Here is a 15,733-nt window from a genome sequence, read left to right on the forward strand (position 1 = left end):
AGTTAAAGTTAGAGAGAGTAATGATGGTGTAGACCACAGAAACAGACCCATCCCTCCAACTCGTCCATACCGACCAGATATCCAAACCTAATCTAGTCCCATTTTCCAACAGGTGGCCCATATCCATCTAAACCCTTCCGATTCATATACCCATCAAGATGCCTTTCAATGGTACACTGCAGTGTTGGTAACTGTTTAAAAACATCTCAGGCTGAACCAGGAGACCTCCCTCTGGCTGCACGTGTGACATGAATTGTCACCCACATTCCATTGGTAGTAGTTTTCTCATTCAGGAGTTAACAGTGAAATTTGAATTCCATCAACACATTTGAACACTAAAGTTAAAGATGAGACTTCAATGCAATTGTGAACGAGTGTTGCATTGACAATGAACCTATCTTTTGGAGATTTCTAGTGCTCAGTCAAAATGTTAAACAAAATCACTTGTTTCAAGAACAGCACATTTTGCTGATGTTCTAAGCAAATTCAACCAACACGATCACAAAAGAATGGGTTTGAAGGTTGCAACACATTATAGCCCGAGTGATATTCCAGCATGAGAAACTTAGACTGTACCTTCACCACCCAAGGATTTAGTCAATGGTTTGCACCACTTCTGAGTTACGTCAAAACCTTTTGCTTGCAAGCATGTAACCCTGCACTTAAAACAACTTATTTCCATAATAAAGTATTGGCACAGACTTGAGTGTCTAATAAATGTGATTCAATACAGCCTAAAATAAATGTCTGGAAAATAAACTTCCAGTTATACATTTTTTTTTATAAATTGAATTTGAATTTTCCTCACAGTTTTGTAATATACCTGAACTGCTATCTGTCTCAGGACACAAAATTAACAACTAAGCAGCCACAATGGCTTACTACCACGCATACATTTGTTCTATACAATCGTGAAACAGAAGGTAAAAGCAGTACAGAAGAAATAGTTGTCCAGCACCTTCTGAAATGTGCCTTTGCATGTAGGTTTAAAAAGCAGCCTGGCTTTTATTAAGCAATATTCTGAGTGGTTCCTTTTTCTACAGTACATTTCCAGTGACATGGAGATAACCATCAACTGCAGCTGGAGGGCGCTCTTTGGTCTGTCAAACCTGCTGGTCTCCATTTGTAATGAGCTGTTAATCATTCAATATTGCAGATCGACATTCCAAGATCCAAAACTTCATGCTGACAGACATGCGAAAACTTGAGGCAACTGTTGCAAAGTCTCAAGTGGGAATTGCCACTGATTAAGGCCCACCAGAATGGTACGCTGCGGTGTTGGTAACTGTTTAAAAACACCTCAGGCTGAACCATGAGACTGCCCGCTGGCTGCATGTTTGGCATGAAATGAATATTGTAAATACAAATACGTACACATTTGAAGAGTGTCACATTCTGAAAGAACAGGATTTTTTTTGTATTCCTTAATGACAACTTCGAATCATCAGGAAATAAACTTTATTCATACTTTTATAAAAGTATGTTTCTGAAAATAAAGTAACGGTAGAGGAAAAGGAACATTAGACAAGACAAAGTATGGCACTATACCAGACAAAAAAGATGATTTTGGAAAGACAAGACAAAATTGCTCTTCGTATCTATAGATGGGTTAGGGTTATCTTGAGATGGTAATGTTCACTGTAATTCAAAATTTAATATTAACAAGCACTTTTGTGTCACTATAGTTGTAACCTAAATAGACACCACACCATGAAGCCGTGAAAATTAATCTATTACAGGATGTAGCAATGGAGCACATGTACATAGAAAGGCTTTGCTAAATCACAATTTTCTCTTCCAGTAAGCCTGGTGATAAAACTTCAGAGATCACAACACATTAGATTTCAACACCCTGATTGAACTGAGATTTACACTCCCTCATAATGCAAGTTTAAATCAGACTACTAAATAGTCAGAAGTCTTGCTGTCAAGTATTCAGATGCTGTTTCAGAGTTGTACAATATATTGTCAAATGTGGATGACAAAATGGAGTTTGTATTACATTATTGTTACATATTGCATTGTCATTAGTATATCAAAATACAACAAACATGGCACGCATGTCAACTTTCACCACCTCTGCTAGTAAAATAAGATGAAAAGCAATAGTTGTATGCTTTCGAGCAGCACAAGATTCACAAAATTACATGTTCTGATCTTTGAAAAAGACAGTTGTGTGTGGAAAAATGGTACATTTGTATCACAGGTCAGTAATTTCAAGCGGACAACACATTTTCATTTTTCCAAAAAAAATCAACTGAACAATAAAATAATCAAGTCTTTATTTTCTGATGAGATTACAGCAATATTTTTTAAATAAAACTTTTGAAGTCTGCAGAATTGTTAGACATTTGCACTTAACTTACACCAGTTTTTACATGCCAAAAATGGCAACAAAATCTGCAAGAAAGAAAACAGGACAACTGCATCATAATAAATTTGGGCAACGTTCTCTCGATCACTTGTTATAAGAACTGGCCATGTGTAAACTGGTGGTCAAAAACAGTAACCATATAGCAAAACTGGTTAACTGGCTGCAAAGTACTTTTGGATAGCCAGGGGAGACAATAAGGCAAAGTAAAAACTAATACTTTCTTTTCTTTTTTTAATCCTATGAAATACACAAGAAAGCATTTGTACTTCGATAGTCAGTATTGCACCTTCAGCCTCCTTCTTCTAATTACAATGGCCTGAATTCTTAATTATTTTAATTTCTCTTATGTCCAAATACACCATCCCAAATCTTTTTCCCTTTTTCTGATGTTGAAACCAAGGAAAGACAATATTAGAGTCATAGAGATATATAGCACGGAAACAGACCCTTCGGTCCAATGCATCCATACCGATCAGATATCCTAAACTATCTGGTCCCATTTGCCAGCACTTGGCCCATATCCCTCTAAACCCTGCCAATCATTACACCCATCCAAATGCCTTTTAAATGGTGTAATTATACCAGCCTCCACCACTTCCTCTGGCAGCTCATTCCATACATGCACGACCCTCTGTGAAAATGTTGCCCCTTCGGTCCCTTTTATATCTTTCCCCTCTCACCCTAAACCTATGTCCTCTAGTTCTCGACACCCCAACCCCAGGGAAAAAGCCTGGTCTATTATCCTATCCATGCCCCTCATGATTTTATAAAACTTCTGGAAGGTCACCCCTCAGCCTCCAGCGCTCCAGGGAAAGATACCCTCAGCCTGATCAACCTCTCCCTATAGCTCAAATCCTCCAACCCTGGCAAGTTTCACAACATCCTTCCAATAGGAGGGAGACCAGAACTGTACGCAACATTCCAGAAGTGGCCAAACCTATGTCCTGTACAGCTGCAACATAACATCCCAAGTTCTATTCTTAATGCTCTGTTCAATAAAGGAAAGCAAAGCAAACGCCTTCTTCACTACCCTATTCACTTGCGATTCTATTTTCAACTATGAACCTGTAGTCTCAGTTCAGTAACATGCCCCAGGACCTTACCTTGAAGGTGTATAACTCCTGCTCTGATTTGCCTTTCCAAAATGCAGCACCTCACATTTGCATAAATTCAACCCCATCTGCCACCTCAGCTCATTGGTCCATCTGATCAAGATCTCGTTGGACTGAGGTAACCTTCTTTGCTGTCCACTACACCTCCAATTTTGGTGTCACCTGCAAACTTACTAAGTATACTTCCTAAGTCCACATCCAAATCTTTTATATAAATGACGAAAAGCAGTGGAGCCAGCATCAATCCTTGTGGCACACCATTGTCCACAGACCTCCAGTCTGAGAAGCAACCATCCACCACAACCCATCATTACACCCACTCTGTCTTTTACCTTCAAGCCAGTTCAGTATCCAAATGGCTAGTCTCCCCGTATTCAATGAGGTCTAGCCTTGCTTATCAGTCTCCCATGAGGAGCCTTATCAAACGCCTTACTGAAAGCCAAAATGATCATGTCCACTGCTCTGCCCTCAGCAATCCTCTTTGACTTCTTCAAAAAACTCAATTAAGTTCATGAGAAATGACTTACCACGCACAAAGCCATGCTGACTGTCTCTAATCAGTCCTCGCCTTTCCAATTACATGTACATCCTGTCCCTCAGGATTCCCTCCAACAATTTGCCCACCACCGTCAGGCTCACTGGCCCATAGTTCACTGGCTTGTCCTAACCACCTTTCTTAAATAGTGGCACCACGTTAGCCAAACTCCAGTCTTCCGGCACCTCATCCGTGATTATCAATACAAATATCTCAGCAAGGGGACCAGCAATCAATTCTCTAGCTTCCCACAGAGTCCTAGGGTACACATGATCAAGTCCTGGGGATTTATCCACTTTTATGCATTCCAAGACATCCAGCACCACCTCCTCTGTAATGTGCACATTTTCCAGGATGTCACCATTTATTTCCCTACATTCTATATCTTCCATGTCCTTCTACACAGTAAACATTGATGTAAAATACTCGTTTAGTATCTTCCCCTGTCTCCCGCCTTGCTAATCTTTGAGAAGTCCTATTCTCTCCCTAATTACCCTTTTGTCCTTAATGCATTTGTAAAAGCTCTTTGGATTCTCCTTAATTTTATATGCCAACGCTATCTCATGTCCCCTTTTTGCCCTCCTGATTTCCCTCTTAAATATACTTCAACTGCCTTTATACTCTAAGGATTCACTCGATCTATCCTGTCTATACCTGACATATGCTTCCTTCTTTTTCTTAACCAAACCCTCAATTTCTTTAGTCATCCAGCATTTAAGGATAGTGGAATCAAGGGTAATGGAGACAATGCAGGAACAGGATACTTATGGAGGATGATCAGTCATGATCATAATGAATGGTGGTGGTGCTGGCTCGAAGGGCAGAATGGCCTACTCCTGCACCTATTGTCTACCATCTATTGCCTTTCACCCGAGCAGGAATATAATGTCTCTGGACTCTCGTTATCTCATTTTTGAAGGCTTCCCATTTTCTAGCGTCCCTTCACCTGCGAACATCTGTCCCCAATCAGCTTTTGAAAGTTCTTGCCTAATACCATCAAGATTAGCCTTCCTCTAATTTAGAACTTCAACTTTTAGATCTGGTCTACCCTCTTCCAGCATTATTTTAAAACTAATAGAATTATGGTTGGAGGCCCCAAAGTGCAGGTCAAGTTTTGCACCCTCTCTAGTAGGTACACCCACATACTGAAATCAGAAAATGTTCTTGTACACACTTAAAAAATTCCTCTCCATCTAACCCTTAACACTATGGTAGTCCCTGTCTACTTTTGGAAAATTAAGATCCCCTACCATAACCACCTTATTATTCTTAGGGATAACTGAAATCTCCTTAGAAATTTGTTTCTCAATTTCCCACTGACTATTATAGGGTCTATAATACAATCCCAATAGGGGAATCATCCCTTTATTAGTTCTCTGTTCCACCCAAATAACGTCCATGGATGTATTCCCAGGAATATCCTACCTAAATATAGCAGTAATGCTTTCCCTTTATCAAAAACACCACACCCTTCTCTCTTGCCCCCCTTTCTATCCTTCCTATAGTATTTGTATCCTGGAACATTAAGCTGCCAGTTCTGTCCATCACAGAGCCAGGTTTCTGTAATTGCTATGATATCCCAGTCCCATGTTCCAAACCACGCCCCGAGTTAATCTGCCTTCCCAGTTAGGCCGCTTGCATTGAAATAAATGCAGTTTAATTCATCAGTCCTACATTATTCTCTGTTTTGTTCCTGCCTGCCCTGACTGTTTGACTCAGTCCTTTTCCCACTGTACCAATCTCAGATAGATGTTTTTCCTTACTAACTCCCTAGGCTCTCCCCCCCACCACTCCCCACCGTACCAGTTTAAATCCACCTAAGCAGCTCGAGCAAATCTCCCTGCCAGCATATTAGTTTCCTTCTAATTCAGATGCAATCCAACTTCTTGAACAGGTCACTTGTACCCCAGAAGAGATTCCAATGATCCAAAAATGTGAATCTTTCTTCCCTACACTTGCTCGTCAGCCACGCATTCATCTGCTCTATCTTCCTATTCCTACCCTCACTAGCTTGTAGCACCGGGAGTAATCCAAATATTACTATCTTCGAGGACCTCCATTTTAAATTCCTGCCTAACTTTCTATATTCTCCCTTCAGAATCTCATCCTTTTCCCTTGTTATGTTATTAGTTCCAAAGTGTACAATGACCTCTTGCTTGTCCGTCTCCCCTTGGAGAACATTCAGCACCCTCAGATACATCCTTGATCCTGGCAACACCATTCTGAATTTTCACTGCTGGCTGCACAAATGTTCATCCGTGCCTCTGACTAGACAGTCCCTTTTCACAATTGATCACTTAGAACCCCACGTCCCCCTCATTACATTACAGCCAGTCTCAATGACAGAAACTTGGCTGTTCAGTCTACATTCCCGTGACAGTCCATCACCCCCTACATTTTCCAAAACAGTATACTTGTTTGAAATGGGGACAGCCCAGAATACGCCTGCACAACCTGCCTACCCCTCCTAAGTTTCCTGGGGTTAACCCATCTACCTGACTGTATCTGCAGCTTTTCTCCCTTCCTATAACTACCATCCATCACACCCCCAGCTCTTGTAAACTCTTCATTGTCTCTAACTGCGGCTCCAACTGATCCATGTGATCTGACTGGATTCGTAACCAAAGACACTTTCTGCAGACTTAATCATCAGTAACATGGCTTAAACTCATCCTTCCTCAAAGTCAGAAACAAACCACCTGAGGTTCTTGCTTCAAGTTTGGAAAATCTAAGTTTGGCATTATCTTATCTTTTTTCTTTGCTTTTACTGACTTATATGCTTTGATCCTTCAACTTAACATAAAAAGAGGACCCATTCAACTTTCACTGCAGAGTAAGCCTTGTGTTGATTCTGCTCATTGAAGACATCTTTTTTCTTACTAGGCAGTCAGACTGCATATTTGAACTTTGATGCTATAGACGATCATCACCTGTAGTGAGACTTCAACATCGGTGTTAGAAGTGTCCTCCATACTTTGACAGGGTGTTACTCTGACTTGGACCAAGCTGCATCTGTAAAAGTAAAGTTTATCTTGGTTTTAAATTGTAAATTCACTTAAATTTCTTACTTCGTAACTCTTGCACATGAAGTAAATCCACTGATTTACCAGCAACAAAAATTGAAAGAATAAAGACATGCCAAAGCATTTACAAGACTCCAATCTAGACATGCATGCTTGCTATAATGGACTATAAACAATATAATGTCATGTATTTATCTTTGAAATATGGAACAATATGGAAATCATGCGATGACTTACCAGATTTCTCAGCCGTTGCAGATGAGATGTTGTCGTCATTACGTTCTGGTCTGTAGAGATAATTATGAGACCTTTAGGTTTTCAAGAGCTTTATAGTGGCCAAGTGCAAGTGTTTTCAACTGCATTTTGATGATTTGTTGCAGTCATTATTCTTTCCAAATACCTGATAGATGCTCAGAAGCTTAAAAACAAGGTCAACTTGTCAAAATGACTCCAGGATTGACAGCAACCTTGATCCAAATATGAAATTATAAATCAAATGCTATATTTATAGTAAAGGATGCCCTTGGAATCAAGGCAGTATTTGACTCAGCAAGTCTTCAGGAAGGCTGAGTAAAATTGACATTAATGGGAACCCAGAAGTAAAATTTCCATTGGTTAAGCAAAGCAAGATGTTCGTGATTGTCGAGAGTCTCAGGACATCATTGCATAAGGCCCTGAGGACAGTGGAGCAGACCCAAATCATCTTCTGTCGCTTATCTGTCCTCCATTCTAAAGTTAGAAATCAGGATTTTTGTTGGTGATTACAATGCTCAGTTCCATTCACAATTCCTTTGATAATGAAGTTTTCTGTGCCCTCACTCAGCAAGACGTGGCATCAATGAAGTTTGAGTTGGTAAGTAGCAAACAACATTCACAGTTCACAGGTACCACTCAATGACCATCTCCAAGAGGAGAGGGTCTAATAATTTCATTGAAATTCCATTGCAATCCCCCACGAACAATATCCTTGAGGAGCTCACCACTGATCAGGAACTGAACTGAATCAGCCTTTTAAATACTATAGCTAGGTTGAAGACTGGATATTCTGCAGTCAGTGCCTCACCAAAACCTTTCCACTAGTAATAAGGCAGAAGTCATGGGTATAATGGAATACTTTCCCCTTTCTGGGACGAGTGCCACTCTCCCAACTTCTTACCAAACTAAGAGTACCTATATAAACACACACAGCACCTTGGAGAGAAATCACAGTTAACATCCTGGTCTAGTGGCCCCCAAGGGTTTTGTTTATCTTTCTGATTTCCAGCATTTGAAGTTCTTCTGGTTTTTAATTGATATTATAAAACTGGAATGGTTTAAGAAGGTAGCACACGATCATCTGTGAGGAAAATTGGGATAAGCTATAAATATTGCCATGGCAGTAATGCTTCATCCCATGAATTAATTAACAAAAGCATTTCAGCTCATGGTGATGTTTTAAAGAATAAGTGATTTTCAAACCCCATTCCTACCATTAAATGATCAACTTTGAATAAATGTGGTTTCTTGGATTATCTGACAGAAGTCAGTTCCCTTAAAAATATGAAGCTCTATCTTGCAAAGCTCATTTATATGAAGACATACACAAAACATAACTAATAACAGCTACTGTGTTGAAATAAACACAATCTTCCTTTTCAAACTAAACAAGGGTTAAATTATTTTGTGCTGAAAATGTGTTGCTGGTTAAAGCACACAAACCAAATGCAAGTAACAATTCAAAAAGTGTCAGAAATATATTATTTCAATGGCTGCAGTAATTCCAATGGACCCATATAAACAATCATCAGTTTATTTTTAAAAAAGGTTCTATAGTTGATAGGTCTCTTGATTAAACTTAAAAATTTTTAAGTCGTAAGTATTAATGTTAGTCTGGAGCAGTTTTGTAGAGGAATAAGATGATGCTACTTTCTGGGTCTGTAGATTGTAAGAAGCAAAAACGGCCCTTAGTAGAGTGATATTCTCTTGTCAGATGTGGAGGTTTAGGGAGCGGATACATGTTACTGAGAATTATATTTGCAATAAATGCCGTTGGTTGCAAATCCTATCAGATCAAATGGATCGGCTGGAGTGACAGTTAGAGGCAATGAGGAATTAACAAGAGCAAGGGGGTGTGATGGATGGTAGTTATAGGAAGGGAGAAAAATCACAGATACAGCCACATTAGATAGGTTAACTCCAGGAAAGGTAAGAGAGGTAGTGTGATTCTCTGTGACTATCCCCATTTCAAACAAGTACGCTGCTTTGGAAAGTGTAGGGAGTGATTGATTTTCAGGGGATTGAACAGCCCCTGAGAATGGCGAGGGGTGGAGAGGTTTGATACCTAGGGAGATAGTGAGGAAAAAGAGATGTATCTGAGACTGATACAGTTGAGAACAAAGGTGAGTCGAACAGTCAGGGCAGGCAGGAACAAAACAGAGAACAAGGTAGAACTGATAAATTAATCTGTATTTATTTCCTTTCAAGAGGCCGAATATGGAAGACAGATGAATTCAGGGCATGGTTAGGAACATGTGACTGGGATATCATAGCAATTACAGAAACATGGCTCAGGGAAAGACAGGATTGGTAGTTTAATGTTCCAGGATACAAATGCTATAGGAAGGATAGAAAGGGGGGGCAAGAGAGAAGGTGTGTGGCATTTTTGATGAGGGATAGCTGTACTTCGGGAGGATATTCCTGGGAATACATCCAGGGATGTTATTTGGATGGAACTGAGAAATAAGAAAGAGATGAACACCTTATTTGGATTGTATTGTAGACATCCTAATAGTCAGTGGAAAAATGAGAAACAAATCCTTAAAGAGATTTCAGTTATCCCTAAGAATAATAGGGTTGTTGTGGTAGGGGATTTTAACTTTCCAAACATAGACTGGGACTGCCAATGTGCTAAGGGTTTAGATGGAGAGGAATTTGTCAAGTGTGCATATGAATTTTTTTTTGATTCCAAACGTCGTTGTGCATACTAGAGAAGGTGCAAAGCTTGACCTACTCTGGGGAAATAAGGTAGGGCAGGTGACTGAGGTGTCAGTGGGGGAGCACTATGGAGCCAACAACCATAATTTTATTACTTTCAAAATAGTGATGGAAAAGAATAGACGAGATCTAAAAGATGAAGTTCGAAATTGAAAGAAGGCTAATTTTGATGTTATTAGGCAAGAAGTTTCAAAATCTGATTGTAGGCAGATGTTCACAGGTGAAGGGACGGCTGGAAAGTGGAAAGCCTTCAGAAATGAGATAACGAGTCCAGAGAGAGTATATTCCTGTCAGGGTGAAAGAAAAGACTGGTAGATGTAGGGAATGCTGGATGACTAGAGAAATTGAGGGTTTGGTTAAGAAAAAGAAGGAAGCACATGTCAAGTATCAATAGCAAAGATAGAGTCTATAAGACTATTAGACATTAGAGTGGAAGTACGGCCATTTGGCCCATTGAGTCCAGTCCGCCATTTAATCATGGCTGATGGACATTTCAAATCCATTTACCTGCACTCTCCACGTAGCCCTTAAATCGTTGCGAGATTAAGGATTTACTAATCTCTGCCCAGTCCGGAGAATAGAACAAAGGCAGTAGGAGTATTCTTAAGAGTGAAATCAGGAAGGCAAAAAAGGGGACATGAGACAGCTTTGGCAAATAGAATTAAGGAGAATCAAAAGAGTTTTTACAAATAGATTAAGGACAAAAGGGTAACACCGGAGAGAATAGGGCCCCTCAAAGATCAGCAAAGCAACCTGTGTGTGGAGCCACAGGAGATGGGGAAAGATACTAGATGAGTATTTTGCATCAGTGTTTACTGTAGAGAAGGTCATGGAATATACAGAATGTGGGGAAATAGATGGTGACATCTTGAAAAATGTCCATATTACAAAGGAGGAAGTGCTAGATGTCTTAAAACGCAGAAAATGTGGATAAATCCCTAGGACCTGATCAGGTGTACCCAAGAACTCTGTGGGAAGCTTGGTTAGTGATTGATGGGCCTCTTGCTGAGATATTTGTATCAGCAGTAGTCACAGGTGAGGTGCCCGAAGTTTGGAGATTGGCTAATTTGATGCCATTGTTTAAGAAAGGTAGTAAAGGAAAAGCCAGGGAACTATAGACTGGTGAGCCTGACGTTGGTGGTGGACAAGTTGGTGGAGGGAATCCTGAGGGTCAGGATTTACACATACTTGAAAAGGCGATGACTAATGAAGGAGAGTCAGCATGACTTTGTGCTTGGGAAATCCTGTCTCACGAACGTGACGGAGTTTTTTAAAGAAACAAAGCGTTCAACAAGGTTCCCCTAGGAAACTGGTTAGCAAGGTTAGATTTCATGGAATACAGGGAGAACTGGCCATTTCGATATAGAATTGGCTCGAAGGTAGAAGACAGAGGCTGGCAGTGGAGGTCTGTTTACCAGACTAGGGGTCTGTGACCAGTGGAATGCCACAAGGATCACTGCTGGGTCTCCTACTTTTCGTCATTTATATAAATGATTTGGATGTAAACATAGAATGACTTAGTTAGGAAGTTTGCTGCTGACACCAAAATTGGAGGGGTAGTGGACAGCAAAACCATCATCTCCCAGACCATCCATAACCTCATCACCTCAGGGGATCTCCCATCCACCGCCTCCAACCTCAGTCCCACAACCCCGCAAGCCCGCTTCTACCTCCTGCCCAAAATCCACAAACCTGACTGCCCCGGCCGACTCATTGTCTCAGCCTGCTCCTGCCCCACAGAACTCATCTCCGCATACCTCGACACGGTTCTGTCCCCTTTAGTCCAAGAACTCCCCACCTACGTTCGGGACACCACCCACGCCCTCCACCTCCTCCAGGATTTGCGCTTCCCCGGTCCCCAATGCCTTATTTTCACGAAGGACATCCAGACTCAAAGCCCTCCGCTTCTTCCTTTCCCGCCGCACCAACCAGTACCCTTCCACTGACACCCTCCTCCGACTGACTGAACTGGTCCTCACCCTGAATAACTTCTCTTTTCAATCCTCCCACTTCCTCCAAACTAAAGGAGTTGCCATGGGCACCCGCATGGGCCCCAGCTATGCCTGTCTCTTCGTAGGATATGTGGAACAATCCATCTTCCGCAACTACACTGGCACCACCCCCCACCTTTTCCTCTGCTATATCGATGACTGTATCGGCGCTGCCTTGTGCTCCCACGAGGAGGTTGAACAGTTCATCAACTTTACTAACACCTTCCATCCCGACCTCAAATTCACTTGGACTGTCTCAGACTCCTCCCTCCCCTTCCTAGACTTTTCCATTTCTATCTCGGGCGACCGACTCAACACAGACATCTACTATAAACCGACTGACTCCCACAGTTACCTGGACTACACCTCCTCCCACCCTACCCCCTGTAAAAACTCCATCCCATATTCCCAATTCCTTCGTCTCCGCCGCATCTGCTCCCAGGAGGACCAGTTCCAACACCGCACAGCCCACATGGCTTCCTTCTTCAAAGACCGCAGATTCCCCCCAAACATGATCGACGATGCCCTCCACCGCATCTCCTCCACTTCCCGCTCCTCCGCCCTTGAGCCCCGCTCCTCCAACCGCCACCAAGACAGAACCCCACTGGTTCTCACCTACCACCCCACCAACCTCCGTATATAACGTATCATCCGCCGTCATTTCCGCCACCTCCAAACGGACCCCACCACTAGGGATATATTTCCCTCCCCTCCCCTATCAGCGTTCCGCAAAGACCACTCCCTTCGTGACTCCCTCGTCAGGTCCACACCCCCCACCAACCCAACCTCCACTCCCGGCACCTTCCCCTGCAACCGCAGGAAATGTAAAACTTGCGCCCACACCTCCTCCCTCACTTCCCTCCAAGGCGCCAAGGGATCATTCCATATCTGCCACAAGTTCACCTGTACCTCCACACACATCATCTATTGCATCCGCTGCACCCGATGTGGCCTCCTCTATACTGGGGAGATGGGCAGCTTACTTGCGGAACGCTTCAGAGAACACCTCTGGGACGCCCGGACCAACCAACCCAACCACCCCGTGGCTCAACACTATAACTCTCCCTCCCACTCCACCGAGGACATGCAGGTCCTTGGACTCCTCCACCGGCAGAACATAACAACACGACGGCTGGAGGAGGAGCGCCTCATCTTCCGCCTGGGAACCCTCCAACCACAAGGGATGAACTCACATTTCTCCAGTTTCCTCATTTCCCCTCCCCCCACCTTGTCTCAGTCGGTTCCCTCAACTCAGCACCGCCCTCCTAACCTGCAATCTTCTTCCTGACCTCTCCGCCCCCACCCCACTCCAGCCTATCACCCTCACCTTGACCTCCTTCCACCTATCACATCTCCATCGCCCCTCCCCCAAGTCCCTCCTCCCTACCTTTTATCTTAGCCTGCTTGGCACACTCTCCTCATTCCTGATGAAGGGCTTATGCCCGAAACGTCGAATTTCCTATTCCTTGGATGCTGCCTGACCTGCTGTGCTTTAACCAGCAACACATTTTCAGCTGTGATCTCCAGCATCTGCAGACCTCATTTTTTACCCTTAAGCAAAGAACATTACCTCAGATTACAACAGGATCTTGATCAGATGGGTCAATGAGCTGAGGTGTGGCAGATGGAGTTTAAATTGGAGAACGGAGAGGTGCTGCATTTTGGGAAAGCAAATCTTAGCAGGACTTATACACTTAATGGTAAGGTTCTAGGGAGTGTTGCTGAACAAAGAGACCTTTGGAGTGCAGGTTCATCATTCCTCGAAAGTAGTCGTAGATGGATAGGATAGTGAAGGTGGCGTTTGGTATACTTTCCTTTATTGGTCAGAGTATTGAGTACACGACTTGGCAGGTCACATTATGGCTGTACAGGACATTGGTTAAGCCACTTTTGGAATATTGCGTGCAATTCTGGTCTCCTTCCTATCAGAAAGATGTTGTGAAACTTGAAAGGGTTCAGAAAAGATTTACAATAAATTTACATTTACTATAAACCAACTGACTCCCACAGCTACCTAGACTGCACCTCCTCTCACCCTTTCCCCTGTAAAAACAATATTCCCAATTCCTTCGTCTCTGCCGCATCTGCTCCCAGGAGGACCAGTTCCAATACCGTACAACCCAGATGGACTCCTTCTTCAAAGACCGCAATATCCCCCCAGACGTGATCGACAATGCCCTCCACCGCATCTCCTCCACTTCCCGCTCCTCCGCCCTTGAGCCCCGCCCCTCCAACCGTCACCAGGACAGAACCCCACTGGTCCTCACCTACCACGCCACCAATCTCCATATACAGCGTATCATCTGGCATCATTTCCACTATCTCCAAACAGATCCCACCACCAGGGATATATTTCCCTCCCCTCCCCTATCAGCGTTCCGAAAAGACCACTTCCTCTGCGACTCCCTCGTCAGGTCCACACCCCCCACCAACCCAACCTCCACTCCCGGCACCTTCCCCTGCAACCGCAGGAAATGTAAAACTTGCGCCCACACCTCCTCCCTCACTTCCCTCCAAGGCGCCAAGGGATCCTTCCATATCTGCCACAAATTCACCTGCACCTCCACACACCATCTGTTGCATCCGCTGCACCCGATGTGGCCTCCTCTATATTGGGGAGACAGGCCGTCTACTTGCGGAACGTTTCAGAGAACACCTCTGGGACACCCAGACCAACCAACCCAACCACCCCGTGGCTCAACACTTTAATTCCCCCTCCCACTCCACCAAGGACATGCAGGTCCTTGGACTCCTCCATCGCCAGACCATAACAACACGACGGTTGGAGGAAGAGCGCCTCATCTTCTGCCTAGGAACCCTCCAAACACAAGGGATGAACCTAGATTTCTCCAGTTTCCTCATTACCCCTCCCCCCACCTTGTCTCAGTCAAATCCCTCAAACTCAGCACCGCCTTCCTAACCTGCAATCTTCTTCCTGACCTCTCCTCCCCCACCCCACTCCGGCCTATCACCCTCACCTTGACCTCCTTCCACCTATCGCATCTCCAACGTCTCTCCCCCAAGTTCCTCCTCCCTACCTTTTATCTTAGCCTGCTGGGCACACTTTCCTCATTCCTGAAGAAGGGCTTATGCCCGAAACGTCGAATCTCCTGTTCCTTGGATGCTGCCTGACCTGCTGCGCTTTTCCAGCAACACATTTTCAGCTTTACAAGAATGTTGACAAGGTTGGAGGATTTGAGCTATAGGGAGAAGTTGAATAGGGAGGGACTGTTTTCCCTGCAGCATCGGACACTAAGGACTAACCTTATAGTTGTTTAGTAAATCATAAGGGGCATGGATAGGATAAACAGACACAGTCTTTTCCCTAGGGTGGGCGAGTACAGAACTAGAGGGCATAGGTTTAGGGTGACAGGGGAAAGATATAAGAGAGACCTGAGGGGCAACTTTTTCACACAGAGTGGTGCCTGTATGGAATGAGCTGCCAGAGGAAGTGGAGGAGGCTAGTACAAGTGCAACATTTAAAAAGGTGTTTGGATGGGTATATGAATAGGAAGGCTTTGGAGGGATATGGGCCAAGTGTTGGCAAGTGGGACTAGATTAGGTTGGGATATCTGGTTGGCATGGACAATTTGGACTGAAGCATCTGTTTCCATGCTGTACATCTCTATGACTCTGAATAATTGGATCTGAGAATTGTACTTTTCAATCCAATCAATGAAATGTAGGGTTTAATTAAGAGTTGTATGTTCAACAAGTAGAAAATA

General features: G+C 43.3%; 1 protein-coding gene across 4 annotated transcripts in view; it reads right to left on the reverse strand.

Moving 5' to 3' along the window:
- The window catches only part of rnf6 (ring finger protein (C3H2C3 type) 6), a 53,931-nt gene that overhangs the window by 26,567 nt on the left and 11,631 nt on the right, over nucleotides 1-15,733 (reverse strand). For 3 of the 4 annotated variants that reach the window (XM_060826741.1, XM_060826742.1, XM_060826743.1), the window contains exons 2-3: nucleotides 7,282-7,331; nucleotides 6,952-7,033 (exon numbers count right to left, since the gene is read on the reverse strand). The exons of the other annotated variant lie outside the window; for it this stretch is intronic. In XM_060826741.1, coding sequence (XP_060682724.1) covers nucleotides 6,952-6,993 — 42 coding nt within the window. In that variant the 5' untranslated portion in view covers nucleotides 6,994-7,033; nucleotides 7,282-7,331. The remainder of the gene's footprint in view (nucleotides 1-6,951; nucleotides 7,034-7,281; nucleotides 7,332-15,733) is intronic. 4 annotated transcript variants of the gene reach the window in all.

Source organism: Hemiscyllium ocellatum, chromosome 6 (assembly GCF_020745735.1).
Source record: "Hemiscyllium ocellatum isolate sHemOce1 chromosome 6, sHemOce1.pat.X.cur, whole genome shotgun sequence".
NCBI classification, from domain to species: Eukaryota; Metazoa; Chordata; class Chondrichthyes; order Orectolobiformes; family Hemiscylliidae; genus Hemiscyllium; species Hemiscyllium ocellatum.